This window comes from Schistocerca nitens, chromosome 1 (assembly GCF_023898315.1).
Source record: "Schistocerca nitens isolate TAMUIC-IGC-003100 chromosome 1, iqSchNite1.1, whole genome shotgun sequence".
Taxonomy (NCBI): domain Eukaryota; kingdom Metazoa; phylum Arthropoda; class Insecta; order Orthoptera; family Acrididae; genus Schistocerca; species Schistocerca nitens.
The window spans coordinates 383,979,573-383,998,379 of NC_064614.1; the positions used below are offsets into that span (position 1 = coordinate 383,979,573).

At 37.1% G+C, this 18,807-nt stretch overlaps 1 protein-coding gene across 3 annotated transcripts in view; it reads left to right on the forward strand.

Moving 5' to 3' along the window:
* LOC126249104 (cGMP-dependent protein kinase, isozyme 1-like) overlaps positions 1-18,807 on the forward strand; it is a 382,876-nt gene that overhangs the window by 182,985 nt on the left and 181,084 nt on the right. For all 3 annotated transcript variants that reach the window (XM_049950773.1, XM_049950765.1, XM_049950758.1), the window contains exons 7-8: positions 3,993-4,092; positions 17,251-17,389. In XM_049950773.1, the coding sequence (XP_049806730.1) occupies positions 3,993-4,092; positions 17,251-17,389 (239 nt within the window). The remainder of the gene's footprint in view (positions 1-3,992; positions 4,093-17,250; positions 17,390-18,807) is intronic.

Here is an 18,807-nt window from a genome sequence, read left to right on the forward strand (position 1 = left end):
ACATGACTGCTACCTCAGCCACTCTGGCCAGACTATAACTGTTGTGTTGAATGAAAGCAGCAATCTGGAGTGGGGCAGGGAAGGGGGAGGGATAGCAGAGTAGGGGTAAGGAGAGAGAAGAGCAGTGTCTAGCAGAGCATGCAAGAGATAGGAGATGGCAAGACAGGGCTGCCAGGTGCAACTATGGAGAGGGGAGCGAGGGAAGAGGTAGCAGAAAATTAGTGAAACAGAGGGGAAAAGACTGGTGGCTGCATTGGCAGAGAGTGTCACACAATGAGGGTGAGGAGATGTGAATTGGGATCATGTGAAAGGACAGAGGGTCAGAAACTGTTGGGTGGAGATTTTGGGGACAGCAGCTTATCATAGGTTGAGGCTGGAATAATTTCAGGAGCAGAGAATATATTGTAAGGATAACTCCCATCTGTGCAGTTCAGAAAAGCTGGTGGTGGAGAGGAGTATCCAGATGGTCCAGGTTGTGAAGCAGCCATTGAAATCAAGCATACTATGTTGAGCTGCATGTTGTGCTACAGGGTGGTCCACTTTGTTCTCAGCCATAGTTTGGTGGTGTCCGTTCATTATGATGGACAGCTGGTTGGTAGTCATACCAACATAACAATCTGTGCAGTGATTGCAGTAGAGCTGGTATATGACATGGCTGCTTTTACGGGTGGCTCAGTCTCTGATGTTGTAGGATAAGCCTGTGACAGGACTGGAATAGGAAGTGCTGGGTGGGTGGATTGATAAGCACTTGCATGTGGCTACGGTCGCAGGTTCGAATCCTGCCTCGGGCAGGGATGTGTGTGATGTCCTTAGGTTAGTTAGGTTTAAGTAGTTCTAAGTTCTAGGGGACTGATGACCACAGCAGTTGAGTCCCATAGTGCTCAGAGCCATTTTTGAACTTGCATGTGTGTCTTCCATAGCGATATAATCCCTGTGTCACGGGCCTGGAGCTGGCAGTGGCGTAGGGCTGGACTAGGATGCTGTGGAGTTTGGGTGGCTGACAGAATGCTAATTTAGGAGGGGTGAGAAGGATCTTGAGTGGTATGTCCTTCATTACAGGGCGTGATGAAAGATAATCAGATCTCTGATGAAGAATGTGGTTCAGTTTTTCCAGTCCAGGGTGATATTATACTGACAAATCAGGTGCACTTTGTACCTGGTTTTTAAGGGTAGTGGAAAGACTGGGGAAATTTGGGGTACAGCAGGACAAATCTGTTTGTGAACTAGGTCTGGGGGTAGTGCCTCAATGTGAAGGCCTTTGTGAGACCCATCTCTACCCCGTTCTGGGTTCTTGCTTTCATTCAATGCAACACTTGCAGTCTGGCCACAGCAGTCAGAGATAGTTGTCATTTCTGCATGAGGTGTACCTGGTTGTGCGCATATATATGTGTGTGTGGTTATCAAAATTATAAAATATGTTCAAGAAGCTTTTAATATTATGATCCCTTATACAAAACACCTTTTATATATACATTTGAACATAAACAATTATATTTTATAATCTGTTTGAATGAAAATGAAAATCAGAAGTTAATGGTGTGTGAAAAATGTTATTAGATTTGGTGGTGACTTTATCGTGTGTATCATATAGTGTACTAGAATTGTGCAACTGATCAGTTCCATTAAATGCTGCTGACCCGGCACTGCTCAATTTAACATCATGCTCACCAGACTTGTGATTTCTGCTTGTAGTGTTATATCAAGGGTAGTGTTTATGATCCACCTCCACCGTGGAACCTCGAAGACTTGCTACACGTGCTGGGTTGGGTATGGGGAGAAGTAGGCTACTGATTAGATATGTGCTGTATGACAGAGGATGACACATAGAACATTAACAAATATTGAAAAAAAAATCTTTGAGAGTGCTCTTTCACATACTGAGTTTCTTTTTACATTGTTCTTATCCATTCAACTGTACTAATTCCTTGAAATATTTCATAGACTTTATGAGTACACTGTATATGAGATGACACAGCAATGTTTGTTAATGCTACAAATAGAGGTACAATTTTTTTTAAACTGAAAGAGTCTGAGAAAAAAATTTTTGTGTTACTTATTGGATACCCCTTGTATGCAATGAAGTAAGACTGCATTTTTACCTTGCAGATAAGTTTTTATCAAAAATGAATGGAAAGAGAGTTTCATTCATATGTGAATTAACATCTGTAGTTAAGGAACATCTGAAGAGTAATACTGGAAATACAGAAGTTTCCGAAGCTACGCATTTTCTAAAATTTAAGATTTTAGTCACAATAATTCCAGACTTCTTGAAATGCAAACACCTAAGCAGCACCGTCCAGAACCATCAATCTATGACAGAATAGAATAAGCTTTTCTTCATGAGCTAATTCATGCAATACGAAGAGACATGGCAAGAAGTAGTGAGTGACTTTTGGATGTTTTCTGTCAACTAAGAGGCAGCTTGCCTTGAGATGATGGGGATAAAGTCAACAGCTTCACTCACAGGAGCATTCAGAACAAACTTGACCACTGCTTTGAATGACAGGAGCAAAACTTTTCAAGGTGGAGAAAGGAGATTGACAAGCTGATTCCCTCTTTGCAAGAAGCAGAAAGGAGATTGAAAAGTCTATTCCTGATGTGTTATACACAGTGGTCAATGTCAGTGAACAACTATTGAGCTCAAATGAAGGACCTGACCATCAAAGAGGAGCAAATTTTCCTGTCATCTGCAGAAATTTACCTATGGAGGGTATCATTGGTAACAATGAAGTGGCTGCCCATATCCATCTTTGTGAAAAAGCTGAGGAAATACAACTGAAACTCCCAGGATACTGTGCAAAACCACTAGCTTGCAATCAGAAAAAGAAAAGTTACAAGCTATCAGGATCCTCATCACTGACAAGATTATGTTGGTACTGCCTGCCAATAATGGAAATGTGACCATTGTAATGAAGACTGAAGATTCTGAGCATAAGATGTGGGAACTATTATGTCTGATGACATACTGAAAGCTAAGCAAAGATCAGACATAGCAGACCACATGACATATGAATAGCTTAACCGAGGTGTTTTTTTTCTCTCTCAGTGGATACACAGAGGAACTGAGGAACACATAACTCCTACCATATCAGTTGTATGGATTATAAAAAATCCTTAAAAATGAAGTATGGTACCATTAAGACTAATCATAAGTGCTCCTGGCTCATTGTCATATAAACTGGCAAAACACTTGGTTTCTCTGCTTTAGCCACATGTGGGAAAGACCAACACATACATAAAGGACTGGAGACATTTCATTGAGAAGCTTAAGAAAGTATAAAGTTTGACCAGTTGACATCCTGTTCAGCTTTGATGTTTTTTCGGTGTTTACAAAAGGGGCATTCAGTGATTCTCTGGAGCACGTAAGTTGCACACTCCCACATGACATCAAATGTGAGTGAATACCTAAGGGTCCAAACTGCTGATGGCATCGGTCCCTAGACTTACACACTACTTAAACTAACTTATGCTATGAACAACAAGATGCCTGAGGGAGGACTCGAACCTCCAACAGTAGTGGCCCTGCAAGCCTCTGACCACGCAGCCACTCCGCGCAGCACATGACATCACCAAGCTCTTTCATGCATGTCTTATCATGAACTACTTAATATGGAATGGTGATTTCTACAAATAGCTTAAAGATGTAACAGTGGGTAGTCCACTTAGTCCAGCAGTTGTTAATTTTTTCATGAGGCATTTCAAAATGGCCGAAGATTTTTGCACTGAAGTTTTGTATAATTTTATCTTCTTTTACAACTTCAAGGGGGAGTGGGGGAGGGGGGTTGGAATCCAATAGTTGTTAAAATGTAGGCATTTTTAGTCTTACTCTAATACAGCCTTTGTCAGTTGTTTCCTTATTTGAGGTGGACTGAGTGTAAATGACATGCACATGGCTTTAGAGACCAAAGATGTTTGCATTGAAGTTTTGTATATTTTTATCTTCTTTTATAATCAAAGGCATATAAGTATAAATAGTTAAATTTGTTTTCTAGGAATTCTTTGCACCAAACACAGTCATTGTCAGACAGGGAGATGAAGGTGATACATTCTACATCATCAGTGGTGGAAATGTGCAGTGCAGCAAGAAAACATGTAAGCCATAATATTTTTCTTCTCTCTCTTTTCCAGTTCTCTCTCTCTCTCACACACACACCCTTTTTCAATTTCACTACTGATAAAACATATAAGTAATGAATTTTTCTGAATTTGAACCAGTGAAACAAACTGGACATCAGTCTTGTAGCCATTCCATATACGACCATTCATCTTATGCAGTGAAGTATTTGGGGATGTCTCATGGTGTACCTCAAACAGGTAGTTAGTGAGTACCTCACTCCTACTTTAAAAAACATCATAAAAACTGTCCACCAGTTCCTTCACACAAATATGTTTGGGAGGAATTAAAGCATGGAGAATGATTTAGCCATTGTTCCATGGAATTCTGGGTAAATTGGCAGATGTTTCTATTTTGCTATCATCATATTTCAGCACGGAGTCTTCTGGTACTGTATACAGTACTGTATGATATATGCTGAGCATATCTGAAGATGGGTAGAAGACTCTGTGCAGAAATATCACAAAAGCAAGTTACGAACATATGGCAGTTTGCTAAAATTTCATGGAACAATTTCTATGCCAGAAAAGCCATTGTTTATGGTTCGTTTCCAGATTGAAGATACAAATTAACATATCAAGCTAGCCTCTCTGATTTGATTTCAAAAATTAATTAATAAATGACCACAAAGCTATCATATTATTCTTCACTCTTAACCTTTAGGTCTCACCTTATGACGTTTATTTTAAGAATATTCCTCCATGTTGTGTTATCTGTATGCTTTTGCTCACAGCCCCCAAAGCATAAAATTATTCTCATCTTGACTCAACCTAAGAGACTTCCAGTGCCTTGCTCTAAATCCAACACCACATTGGTTGACTGAAAACTCTCATTCTTTTGTAATTCTTCGTACAAGATATCAATTAAACCTTGAGATTCAAAATCTGTTGCTTTCCATGATGTTGTGGTGTTATCATAAATCAGCAGATCAACAAAACTAATCTGCATCAGACTTACAGAATATGTGCCCATTACTTCCATACTTCACTGAATATACTCGTTGTCAGAATTGAAATGACAGAACCACTGAAAAAATAAGTATACTTCTGTGTCTTAGACAAAGGGGACATGACATAATCATCAAATATTAAGTCTCATTTGAGCAAGTAAACCACTGCAGCTATTTGACGAAATTATTTTGATACAAAGTACTTAAATTTACATGTTGTTGTTGTGGTCTTCAGTCCAGAGACTGGTTTGATGCAGCTCTCCATGCTACTCTATCCTGTGCAAACTTCTTCATCTACCAGTACCTGCTGCAACCTACATCCTTATGTACCTTCAAACAGTTGTATGTGTGGTCTGCATTGTGCTGCCATGCCTCTCTTTCTTCCTCTCTTTGTTCAGTGAGTCCTTTTGTCTGTCCTAAATACAAAAGTTTATCAATTACATATATGTTATTTTTTTCTCTACAGAAATGTCTTGTACTTTTATTACACAAAGAGACCTTATAAATGTTCATCATGTAGCCATATTTCCAAATTAATTTGTGATGTGAATGTAAAATGACTCATTCCACATCACTGTGATTTATTGGGCAAATGACCAATGGAACATGAAAGTAACTAACTATCTAATTTAAATTTACTCACTAGTTCCTGAATTTTACGTCCCATAAATTAAAGACATATAATACAATGTTATTATTAAAATTATAATGGTTCAGATATTGTCCATTAAATTGAATTCCTTCTTCATTTTCATGTTTGAATGGTCTGAAACATTTCCGTAAGGCTGTTGTTATGAATAGTTTTGGCGGTATGGAATCTCCTTGCACAGCTATTCTTACTACTCTGAATTTTCCTGTGAACTCTAACAGCAGTTGTAGCACAGGTACCATAAGAGCATAGAAGTGCTATAACAAATATGTATGTAAAAACTGTACACAGAATCTCTCTCTCTCTCTCTCTCTCTCTCTCTCTCTCTCTCTCTCTCTCTCTCTCTCTCTCTCTCTCCCTTTTTTTTTTTTTTTTTTTTTTTTTTTTTTGGGGGGGGGGGGTGTTGGGGGAGGGGAGGGGGTCGAGGCTGAGGATCTTGGTTCTCAGTTGCTACTTAAGTTAGAAACATGGATGAGAAGTTTATGGTTTAGCTTGGACCAGCAACCATTTTTGTAGCCATTCGAACATGTCTTACTGTAACTATGTTACAATATATTAAGGGATGTTTGAATAACAAACCAGAGCTGGACTCAGGCAAATTGTACAAATGGATTAATTTTAAACGGGCTGAAATGAATGCTCAGCTAATGCACCAGATTTGTATGTGGACCTTTCAGATTTTACTTGCAGAAAGAGTCACTGTAACGTAATTTTCTACTGGCACAATACTCATGGTTTATATTTGGTCCACCAGTGTATCAGACCTTGGTCTATGATAAGTATTAAGTATTTGAAAAAAATCTTGCTTTGTTTGGATGTTACGTGCAAAAACACATTTTTAGAGGTTTTTAAAGTGTGCCACTTCTATGCTTTAAACTTGTACAAATCAGTTCAAACTTCACACAAAAGTAGATAAATGGATAAAGGCAAAATGAATATTTTTCATCTCCATTCTCAAGATCTAACACTTAAAAGTTGAGCTAAATGTAGCACATAAAATTTGTTCTTATGTATGTGAACTGAATGTGCAGAAATGGTTTAAGTTGAATCAAATAAATAAAAAATGCATTTGAAAACTCACTTTCAAAAATCTAACTTCATTCAGATTTTATATGGACAAAACACATTTTTTGTGTGTTTTTTTAAGCGCACAGCTTCTATGTTTCAGACTTGTGTGTATTGGTTTAAAGCTCGCAAGAATGTAGACAAATACATCTCATTAATGGTCATCATATTGTATTTTGAAAGCTCTATCCATTGCCACACTATAGCAATCAGAAGTTACATTTAAAATGAACTTAAAATCCAGTTTTGCAGGAATTGTACTATTGCTCTGGTTTAATATTTCATTCAGTATCATAATTATGTTTGCTGTTATTGTGTGCACAATATTCATGGTTATTTTTCATAAGTTTGCATATACAATCTCTTGCATATATGAAAAAAAGTGTGTAACTATAAAACAAAAAAATTAAAACTCAATAAAAAATTAAACAAAATTAAAAATATAAAGCAAAATAATAAAAATAAAAACATAAAAAAATAAAATTAAAATTAAAATTAAAAAATGCTCACACACATATGACCTTGACATAGTGGTGAGACAGTAGGCTGTACTGGACAGTATGAATCATATGAGACAGGTTCTAATGATGTGGATGATAAGAAGTGGTGTGAAGCACTAGATTCTTTGCTTTGAGCGTCTACTCTGACGTTGAACAAACCTATATTTGTCATTTGAACATCTAAAGTGTCTTTCTGAGCCTTTAATGTAGAATTAATTGAGTTTATTAAGTCTAGGTTTTTCTTTAACATCTCACCTTGAGCATACAATTTAGAATTTATTGAGTTTATCATTGTGTCTATTTTCTACTTAAATTAGCACTCTGTGCATTGAGTTTTTCACTTAAAGTTGCACTTAATTCATTTCTCAAAGAAGCACCCTGGTCATCTATTTTTATCATTTAATTGAGTATTTACTGAGTCTAATTTAAGACTCAGTTCCTTTCTTAAGGCCTCTGAATCTGCCCTTTGGGTTTTGATTAAATTTACTACTTCAGACCAGTCAGGCAACTCCTTACTCACTTACATTGCCATGGCTGGTTCTGAAGTTTCCCAAATTCTCTGTGTATTATCCGTATTTCTCTTAGTTTCTGATCTACTAATCATTTAATGAATTAACTCTAAGTGTAATAACTACACTAATACAGTCTAGTGAACAGTTTCTTCCAATTTATGCTCGAACAATTATTGTATTTCGCTCACCCGGTGTAGAGTTTTAGGCTGCTTCGGTGAGCAGGTGTGGAATCAGCACAGGTGAACAGTAACTGGTGCTGGTGGCATCAGTTGCTGGTTCCTGTGTTGGCATTGGTGTGTGGATGTAGAACCAGCACCGATTAGCAGCAACTGGTGCCGGGGGTGTCGGATATTGTCTCCGCGTCTGCAAACCTGCGATTCGTGTGAGAGCTATACACTCCCCACACCAGATCTTTTTAGTTAAATTATTCTCGTCATATCTCTTCTTAGTCTAATACATCGAGGTCTTCTTTCTGTTCTTTTAACATTATTACTTTCATACATCTTTCACTGTGTTGCATTCACAAAATTTTTCATTAAATTTTTGGACTTAATCCAATTACGTGAAGCAGTTCTCTTGTCTTGTTATACCTGGTTTCTATGGCAACACATCAAATCTTCTGCTTCAATTTCCTCTCAAAATTACCTTTTTTCTCATGTCCTTTTCACTGGTCACCACATTCTAACAATGTGGATGGTAAGAAGTGTTGTGAATTTGGATTGCAAAATTCACACCTCTCTCACTTACTTGATCTGCACAGCCAATCTTCTTCTCTGGACTGGCAGCTCCAGCAGTCTCCAAAACCTTCTTCTCTGAAGAATACTGCTGGTTAACAGGAATTTATAAAAATCTCTCTCTACTTTTGAAATAATTTAGTACTCGAAGAATACTTTTAGTTCAGTTCTCGTATACAGGGTGTTACAGAAAGGTACTGCCAAACTTTCAGGAAACATTCCTCACACACAAATAAAGAAAAGATGTTATGTGGACATGTGTCTGGAAATGCTTAATTTCCATGTTAGCGCTCATTTTAGTTTCGTCAGTATGTACTGTACTTCCTCGATTCACCGCCAGTTGGCCCAATTGAAGGAAGGTAATGTTGACTTCAGTGCTTGTGTTGACATGTGACTCATTGCTCTACAGCACTAGCATCAAGCACATCAGTACGTAGCATCAACAGGTTAGTGTTCATCAGGAATGTGGTTTTGCAGTCAGTGCAATGTTTACCAATGCAGAGTTGGAAGATGCCCATTTGATGTATGGATTAGCACGGGGCAACAGCCATGGTGCGGTACGTTTGTATCGAGACAGATTTCCAGAACGAAGGTGTCCCGACAGGAAGACGTTTGAAGCAATTGATCGGCGTCTTAGGGAGCACAGAACATTCCTGCCTATGACTCGCGACTGAGGAAGACCTAGAACAACGAGGACACCTGCAACGGATGAGGCAATTCTTTGTGCAGTTGACGATAACCCTAATGTCAGCATCAGAAAAGTTGCTGCTGTACCAATTAACGTTGACCACGTCACTGTAAGGAGAGTGCTACGGGAGAACCAGTTGTTTCTGTACCATGTACAGTGTGTGCAGGCAGTATCAGTAGCTGATTGGCCTCCACGGGTACACTTCTGCAAATGGTTCATCCAACAATGTGTCAAACCTCATTTCAGTGAAAATGTTCTCTTTGCGGATGAGGCTGCATTCCGTGATCAAATTGTAAATTTTCACAATCAACATGTGTGGGCTGACGAGAATCCGCACGTAATTGTGCAATCACGTCAGCAACAAAGATTTTCTGTGAACGTTTGGGCAGGCATTGTTGGTGATGTCTTGATTGGGCCCCATGTTCTTCCACCTACGCTCAATGGAGCATGATATCATGATTTCATACCGGATACTCTACCTGTGCTGCTAGAACATGTGCCTTTACAAGTACGACACAACATGTGGTTCATGCACGATGGAGCTCCTGCACATTTCAGTCGAAGTGTTCGTACGCTTCTCAACAACAGATTCGGTGACCGATGGATTGGTAGAGGCGGACCAATTCCATGGCCTCCACGCTCTCCTGACCTCAACCCTCTTGACTTTCATTTATGCGGGCATTTGAAAGCTCTTGTCTACGCAACCCCGGTACCAAATGTAGAGACTCTTTGTGCTCTTATTGTGGACGGCTGTGATACAATATACCATTCTCCAGGGCTGCATCAGCACATCAGGGATTCCATGTGACGGAGGGTGGATGCATGTATCCTCGCTAACAGAGGACATTTTGAACATTTCCTGTAACAAAGTGTTTGAAGTCACGCTGGTACGTTCTGTTGCTGTGTGTTTCCATTCCATGATTAATGTGATTTGAAGAGAAGTAATAAAATGAGCTCTAACATGGAAAGTAAGCATTTCCGGACACATGTCCACATAACATATTTTCTTTCTTTGTGTGTGAGGAATGTTTCCTGAAAGTTTGGCCGTATCTTTTTGTAACACCCTGTATTTCAACTTCCTTAACTAACATATTCACCCTTTCTCACATCAATATTCAAATGCTTACGAGTCAACCAATTCATCTTGCGATAGACTCGATAAAATACATCTGCAACAAAGTTGGTTTAACAACCACATAATTTGTGAACCTGTCTTGCCTCTAGTGAGTACAATACATGAAGTACTTAACAATTGTTCATTTTTCTTTAACAAAAATCACAGTCACTAAAACAGCAAAGAATACTACACAATTACTTCTTTTTCTTCCAATATGGTTGCCGTGGCACGAGCACCAAACACTTTTCAATGCCATTCGACCATCGCATCTACCTTGTGCTTGTGACACCTTTCCAGCCTGCTGACACAAACAAGTGTCACACAGTATGTACGTTCTCTCACACTTATTTTTAAAATATTGTGCATTCAAGACTGTAGAAGGGTGAGTGGTTCTAAAATTTATGCGGAAATTCTCGAATCACTACAAGGTAACCATAGAGGAGCCAGTCTAATCATGAAACTTCCGGGCAGATTAAAACTGTCTGCCGGACCGAGACTCAGACTCAGGACCTTTGCCTTTTGCGGGCTAGTGCTCTACCATCTGAGCTACCCAAGCATGACTCACGCCCCGTCTTCACAGTTTTACTTCTGCCAGTACCTCATCACCTACCTTCCAAACTTTACAGAAGCTCTCCTGCGAACCTTGCAGAACTAGCACTCCTGAAAGAAAGGATATTGCGGAGACATGGCTTAGCCACAGCCTGGGGGATGTTTCCAGAATGAGCTTTACACTCTGCAGTGGAGTGTGTGCTGATATGAAATTTCCTGGCAGATTAAAGCTGTGAGGATGGGGCGTGAGTCATGTTTGGGTAGCTCAGATGGTAGAGCACTTGCCCGCAAAAGGCAAAGGTCCTGAGTTCGAGTCTCGGTCCGGGATTACCCCAGAGTGGGATGCAGATTTCCTAAATTTTATGACACATTTTGTCATGCTGCATGAAATGAAAAATGCCATGTTGGATGACATGACATGATGGTGTGTGTCATGATATACAACGTAATACTGTGTATCATGTTGCTTTACTTGACACAATGCATTGTATTATGTGACATGTTTATTAATACTGGTAAGTAAAAAAAGCATGAATATGACAAGATGTTTTGATTTAAATGTCTTTGAAGCTGCAGATAAGCCAGAAAGCTAGTGTCTCTCTTTTACATTCCTAACTCTGTCTGCGACATATTTATATTTATCTTTTTTGTGCTTTGCAAGTAGCATTTTTCATTCTGTTACGTATATAAGTCAGTATACTAACACTGGTGGATTAGAGATTAGATTAGATTAGATTAGATTAATACAAGTTCCATGGATCATGAATACGATATTTCGTAATGATGTGGAACGAGTCGAATTTTCCAATACAAGACATAATTAGGATAATTTAACAACATACTTAAGTTAATATAACAACTTTATTTTTTTGTGTTATTTATTTTTCTTTATTTTTTATTTTTATTTTTTATTTATTTATTTTTTTTCTTAATTTATATCTAAAAATTCCTCAATGGAGTAGAAGGAGTTGTCATTCAGAAATTCTTTTGATTTCTTCTTAAATACTTGTTGGTTATCTGTCAGACTTTTTGATACTATTTGGTAAGTGACCAAAGACTTTAGTGCCAGTATAATTCACCCCTTTCTGTGCCAAAGTTAGATTTAATCTTGAATAGTGAAGATCATCCTTTCTCCTAGTATTGTAGTTATGCACACTGCTATTACTTTTGAATTGGGTTTGGTTGTTAATAACAAATTTCATAAGAGAGTATATATACTGAGAAGCTACTGTGAATATACATAGATCCTTAAATAAATGTCTGCAGGATGATCTTGGGTGGACTCCAGCTATTATTCTGATTACACGCTTTTGTGCAATAAATACTTTTTTCCTCAGTGATGAATTACCCCAAAATATGATGCCATATGAAAGCAATGAGTGAAAATAGGCATAGTAAGCTAATTTACTAAGATGTTTATCACCAAAATTTGCAATGACCCTTATTGCATAAGTAACTGAACTCAAACGTTTCAGCAGATCATCAATGTGTTTCTTCCAATTTAATCTCTCATCAATGGACACACCTAAAAATTTGCAATATTCTACCTTAGCTATATGCTTCTGATTAAGGTCTATATTTATTAATGGCGTCATACCATTCACTGTACGGAACTGTATGTACTGTGTCTTATCAAAATTCAGTGAGAGTCCGTTTACAAGGAACCACTTAGTAATATTCTGAAAGACAGTATTGACAATTTCATCAGTTAATTCTTGTTTGTCAGGTGTGATTATTATACTTGTATCATCAGCAAAGAGAACTAACTTTGCCTCTTCATGAATATAGAATGGCAAGTCATTAATATATAATAAGAACAACAAAGGACCCAAGACTGACCCTTGTGGAACCCCATTCTTGATAGTTCCCCAGTTTGAGGAATGAGCTGATCTTTGCATGTTATGAGAACTACTTATTTCAACTTTCTGCACTCTTCCAGTTAGGTACGAATTAAACCATTTGTGCACTGTCCCACTCATGCCACAATACTTGAGCTTGTCTAGCAGAATTTCATGATTTACACAATCAAAAATAAACCACTTGTTTCCCAAGAGCCGTTAGTACAGTTTTTTAAAACTAAGTCAGAAGATTTTTAAAAACCAATCATTCATACTCATTGCTTCATTTTGTTATTGTTTCCTGACTTGCAGGAAGACTGTTATACTGTATTGATATTTAAAGCCAGTTTCATTTGTTTTCTTTATTTGAGTCCAATATTTTTGCATATACTGTTATTGGTAATTTTTGTGAATGTTTTGTACATCATGAATAAAAGACTGATAAGTTTATTGCTTTTTGATATTACAGTTCCCTTTCTTGACATGTAGAATAATACAACATTATTTGAGTTCTGGAGAACAGTTGACGTGTACGAACATTCTGTGAATACAGTTAACAGTTATTTTCATCTAACTTTTTCTACAGCATTACTAATTCCTGTTGAAACATCATTTCCTGTCAACTTTCCATTCTTAGTACCACCAACAGCTTAAACCATTAATGTAGCACTACTTTCACAATGCCATTATTTTCAACAAGAACTGCCTGTGATTATGATTAATTTCTTCAATTGTACAGAAATTTAAAGAAGTATTTATAACGTTGTACAGTTTTCTCTGTGTTATTTGTTGCTGTGCCACCTGTTGTGTCTGATGTGACGTCTATCCAGTATGATTATCATTTTTTATTATTTGTGCTATAATCCTTCTGAATCATTGTTTTTATCTGCTTCTGAAGTTTTATTTTCTTTTGGTTTCTTCATACCTTAAACTAATTTTTTTGTTTTGTGTAAGTTCTTTGACAATAATTGCCTCTTTCACTGATGGCTGTATATTCTTAAATTCCTAACATGCCAGTATTGAAAGTTTTAATTAGTTTAATTTCGTATACCTTAGGATCCTTAAATACATTCTTGTAAACTATATTTTTGATGTTCATATTATCGAATGTGTTCATTCTGGATTTTTATCTTTTGTAAATCTGCAGTTTAGGAATATCTGATCACTTGCTAAGAAAAAGCAATGATGGTCCATCACCTTCTGCATGATTTATAGTTTCCCTAAATAAAAAAAAAAATGTTTTATCTCAATTTAGTGAAATCTAATACAGGGACAATACTTTTAAACCACAGTAAACATGTAGCTAATATTTAAATTGTTTTCCACTTTTATGTCAGTAATGCATTATCAGAACCTAAAGATAATGGTTTGTCATTCTGCCTGAGAAATCAGTAATTTAAACACGTCTGTTAATCTTATTATTTTAAATGATTACAAAATAATTGTTTAATGCATATTTAACAATTCATTATCTTCCACTGAACAAATATAAAAACAAATATTAAAAAAAATATAATGCAAGTACAAATTTGAAGAAGCAAGTCTTGAAATGGAACTCAAAATTTGAAATATTCCCTTTCATTTTTAGCTTTTTAACAGCAAAAGGTGGTCAAGGAATATAATGATATTACTATATGAATTGTTATAGTTTTCATGGAAATATATGGCCATTACTTTATTATTGTTGAATAGCTACATCACCTAGTTTGTGGATTTGGGCTGATGTGTAATTTTATGATATATTCCCCTAAATATAAATAAAATAGAGTGCCCACAAGCCCATCATTAAGATGCAGCTATATATTAAACACATTTTTCCTCTGCTTAAGTAGTTTTGTTTGGAAGCACAAAGAAGTTTTAACGGGTGAGGGAGTAGCCATCTGTAAAGTTTTCTGTCATTAACAATTGCATTTGTTAATTGTTTGTGGATTACCTGTTGTATAAATTGTGTACTAATAATATAGAACAACTCACATCAAAGAATACAGTAATACAAAAGCATTTTTGGTTGAGAATTTTAGATATCATTTAGATACTATTTTATCTGTTTTCTACAAACAATACCTTAGAGACTGCAATTTAGGGGCATAATCAAATGTGAATGCTTAAAAATGGAAAATAAATAAAAGTACTTATTTTTATCTTCATGATGCAAGTAAGTAAATAAATGTACATTTTTCTTTATAGATTTAATTTAAATTCAACATTTTTATTGTAATGATGTAACTAAAAATACTACTTTCTCCTTTAAAAATTTTTTTCTCTTTTATCTGCATTTCATTACATGAGTTTCCTGGTAATACTTGTTGTACATTTTTTACCTAAGTCATTTCCTCTTTTCTTTGATCAAAGATTACCTCATAACTCTAAGTAAGTAGTGTATGAAAAGTTTGATTCATGATGAAAATTTTAATTACTTTTTGAAGAACTGTGTGTTATTAACTTCCTTTTTAATGTTGCATGCTTAGTCATTAAAAACAGAAACCTTGTAGGATCACTCTGTTGTCTGTCCACCTGTCTGTCTGTCTGTCTGTCCATCCGACTGTTAAGAACCCTTTTTCTCAGGGACAGGTTGCCATATCAAGTTGAAATTTATGTCACGTACTAAGGCCTATGTCACATACTAAGGCCTATGGCCAGTTGATGGTGTAAGAACTATAAGATTCCAAGTCAGAGCAATCAAAAGATATGGCTATTTTTGTCACAAATTTTGATACTCACAAACTCACACATCAAGCTCTATATGGTACCTTCAGTTGACCTACAACCATGAAATTTGGCAAGAAGCAAGGTTTCACAGTACAAGTAAAGGAAAAAATCCTAAAATTATTAATTTGCAGTTGTATCACACAGAAAATTTTATTTTGTGTATCTGACTGACTGACTGGCTGTCTGTCTGAAACTTCCTGGCAGATTAAAACTGTGTGCCCGACCGAGACTCGAACTCGGGACCTTTGCCTTTCGCGGGCAAGTGCTCTACCAACTGAGCTACCAAAGCACAACTCACGCCTGGTATTCGCAGCTTTACTTCTGCCAGTAGCTCATCTCCTACCTTCCAAACTTTACAGAAGCTCTCCTGCGAACCTTTCAGAACTAGCACTCCTGAAAGAAAGGATATTGCAGAGACATGGCTTAGCCACAGCCTCGGGGATGTTTCCAGAATGAGATTTTCACTCTGCAGCGGAGTGTGCGCTGATATGAAACTTCCTGGCAGATGAAAACTGTTCCTGGCAGATTAACAGTTTTAATCTGCCAGGAAGTTTCATATCAGCGCACACTCCGCTGCAGAGTGAAATTCTCATTCTGACTGACTGTCTGTCTGTCTGTTAAGACACTTTTTTCTCAGGAATGGGGAGCTGTACCAAGTTGAAATTTATGTCACATATTAAAGGCTATGTTTCATTGGCCATGTAAAAAATTTAAACCTCTAGGGTAATGCAATCAAATGATACAGCAATTTATGTCACATTTTTTTACCTCTTCCCAATATCAGTATTAATAACAGACAAAAAACTGTCAAAATTCTCTGTAGCTGTGATGGATTATTACCTACTTTGTGTGAGCAGCAATAAAACTGACAAACTTCAGGGATGGATTTCTGACTAGAAATGGAGGGAAAAATGTCCTACAAACACGTGTCCGAAAATGGGCAGTGTGCGCGTACAATGACAACAAAACATCCTGGAACACAGTATTGAGCTGCACTGCATTGATGTGTTGTCACAACAGATGTTCAAAGTGGTCTGTAGCTTGTACTTGGGTCTGTCACAATATCCCTTAGTACCGGTGTGCTCCAAATCTGGTGCACACACAGTTTGTTGCCTCCCTATATGTTCATCTGCCTGAAAGGACTCATGATCACACAAATGCACAAAAAGGGCTTGAAATGTTGTATGATTTGGTTGGTGTCTGTGAGGGTATTTATTTTGGCATAGCTGTGCTGCCTCTTGACCTTTTCCATTTGCTTGGCCTTACACATACGCCATCTTGGCTTGTACCTGACATGAATACCAGGCTGTATTGCTGCTTACAGTACACTGTGTCAGTCACACAGCCACAAAGAACACATGGTAGGGTCAGAGGAACTATCATTTGACAGTGCCATCTACCATGGTAGTAATGCATGTCCAGACACGTGTTCATGGGACTTTTTTTCCTCCATTTCCATCAGGAATCTGTCCCTGCAGTATGTCAGTTGTATTAATGTTCACCCCATATATATATAATTAAGTTTGTATATACTCCTTGGTGTGCAGATCCTACTTGCCCTTATCTGTATTATTATAATGACAATTACAGTAACTTTATTTCTTATTCAGCAACCCCCTTGTGTGCTTTCAAGAGTTACAGAACCGTGGTGACAAATTTTCACTTGTTTTGTGTCATGTGTGTCATGTGAATTATTTGTATTCTGTCATTATCTATAATAAATATTTGATAAGTAAAACTTCTAAGCATAAAGCTCAGTTGTTACCAAAAAGTAATAATGCATAAAAGCCTGTTTACTATCAGCAATGAATTTTTTTTCCCTGCAGCTTCTGGTGTGGAAGAAAAGCTAGCTGTGCTTGGGACTGGAGAATATTTTGGAGAACTAGCATTGTTACATTCTATAGTTCGTCAGGCTACTGTCACTGCCTTACACCCAGGAGTGGAATGTCTGGTCCTTGAACGAGGGTGTGTATTATTGGGCAGCAAAATAATAATAATTTACTGAAAAAAAATATCTGAAGGAATACTTGGCTGACTTCATAATATCTATTAAAATAAGATTTTTCATTAGTTTTTCAAATTTTTTATTTTTTGTTTGTCATAATTATCTTTCCACTAGCATTTTTTTTTCAATATAGTCTCACTCACATTTCTGTATTTTGAATGAAAATTATACAAGATAAAATCTATTCTTTTTATTTTACCATGATGTATTTCAAACACGTATGGTCCCTTCAATGTAGAAAAATTTGTTGCTTAAAAACTATAAATATACTGAAGCAAAAACATGTATATAGTGCTGCATACATGTTAGTCATGCAGTGAGCTGGCTTTACTGCTACATCGATGAACTATGCTAAGGGAGAGGCTACGGTGACAGCACAGTGATGAGAATTGATAAAATACATGTTTGCCATTAATACCTTTATCCTACATCAAAGACTAAAGAAACAACTTACAAATTAAATCCATTTGTAACATATATTAACTGCTGATCACTGTAAATGGTGCTGTCAATAGTTCCACTTAAGCACTTATCCTGGAGGCAAATCACTCTTCAGTGACATGAGTACATTGTCCAATCACATGATCACAGGTGTCCAAAATGAAATAAACTTTCTGCTCAATTCACAGGACATCATGTACTTTGCAGACATGACTAAATGAAAGTGAAATGAATGGATGGGACCTAAAAAAATTTGGTAAGTGTCAGTGGGAAGCTCATATTAAGCTCAACCCTCATAGTCTGTGACTTGTAGAATCAGACTGTTGAATAGGGATCTGCATAGCATGGTTGCCCAGCTCACACTATTTTTTTCCTTCACTCTTATGCACACCACACCACTGCCAGAATTTGGCCTAAAGGTAAATCTACTCATCAGAGGATGCTGGGTGACACATACTTTTGCTGACTGTAACAGCATTTCAGTTGTTCACATATTTCTGTGGTACAGCTGGCACAATACTATGAATCAGAGATATTTTGTAATTTATAGGATTGTTGTGTTCTTCGGTCCAAACACTGGTTAAAAATAGCTCTTCCCACTAGTCTATCCACTGCAAGCCTCTTCACCTCTATAAAACTACTGCAATGTACATCCATTTGAACCCACTTACTCTATTCATGTCTAGACCTCCCTCTACATTTTCTGCCCTCCATTACTGAACTGTCTTTTCCTTGGCACATCAGGGTATGTGCTACCAACTGATCCCTTCTTTTAAACAAGTTGTGCCATACACTACTTATTCACCAGTTTGATTTAGTACCTCCTCATTCACTGTTGTCAGCACCTATCTTCCTTGGAATTGGTAATATTATATTCTTCTTGAACTCTGTGGTTATCTCCCCCGTATCTTGCACACCAATGGAATAGTATTGTCAC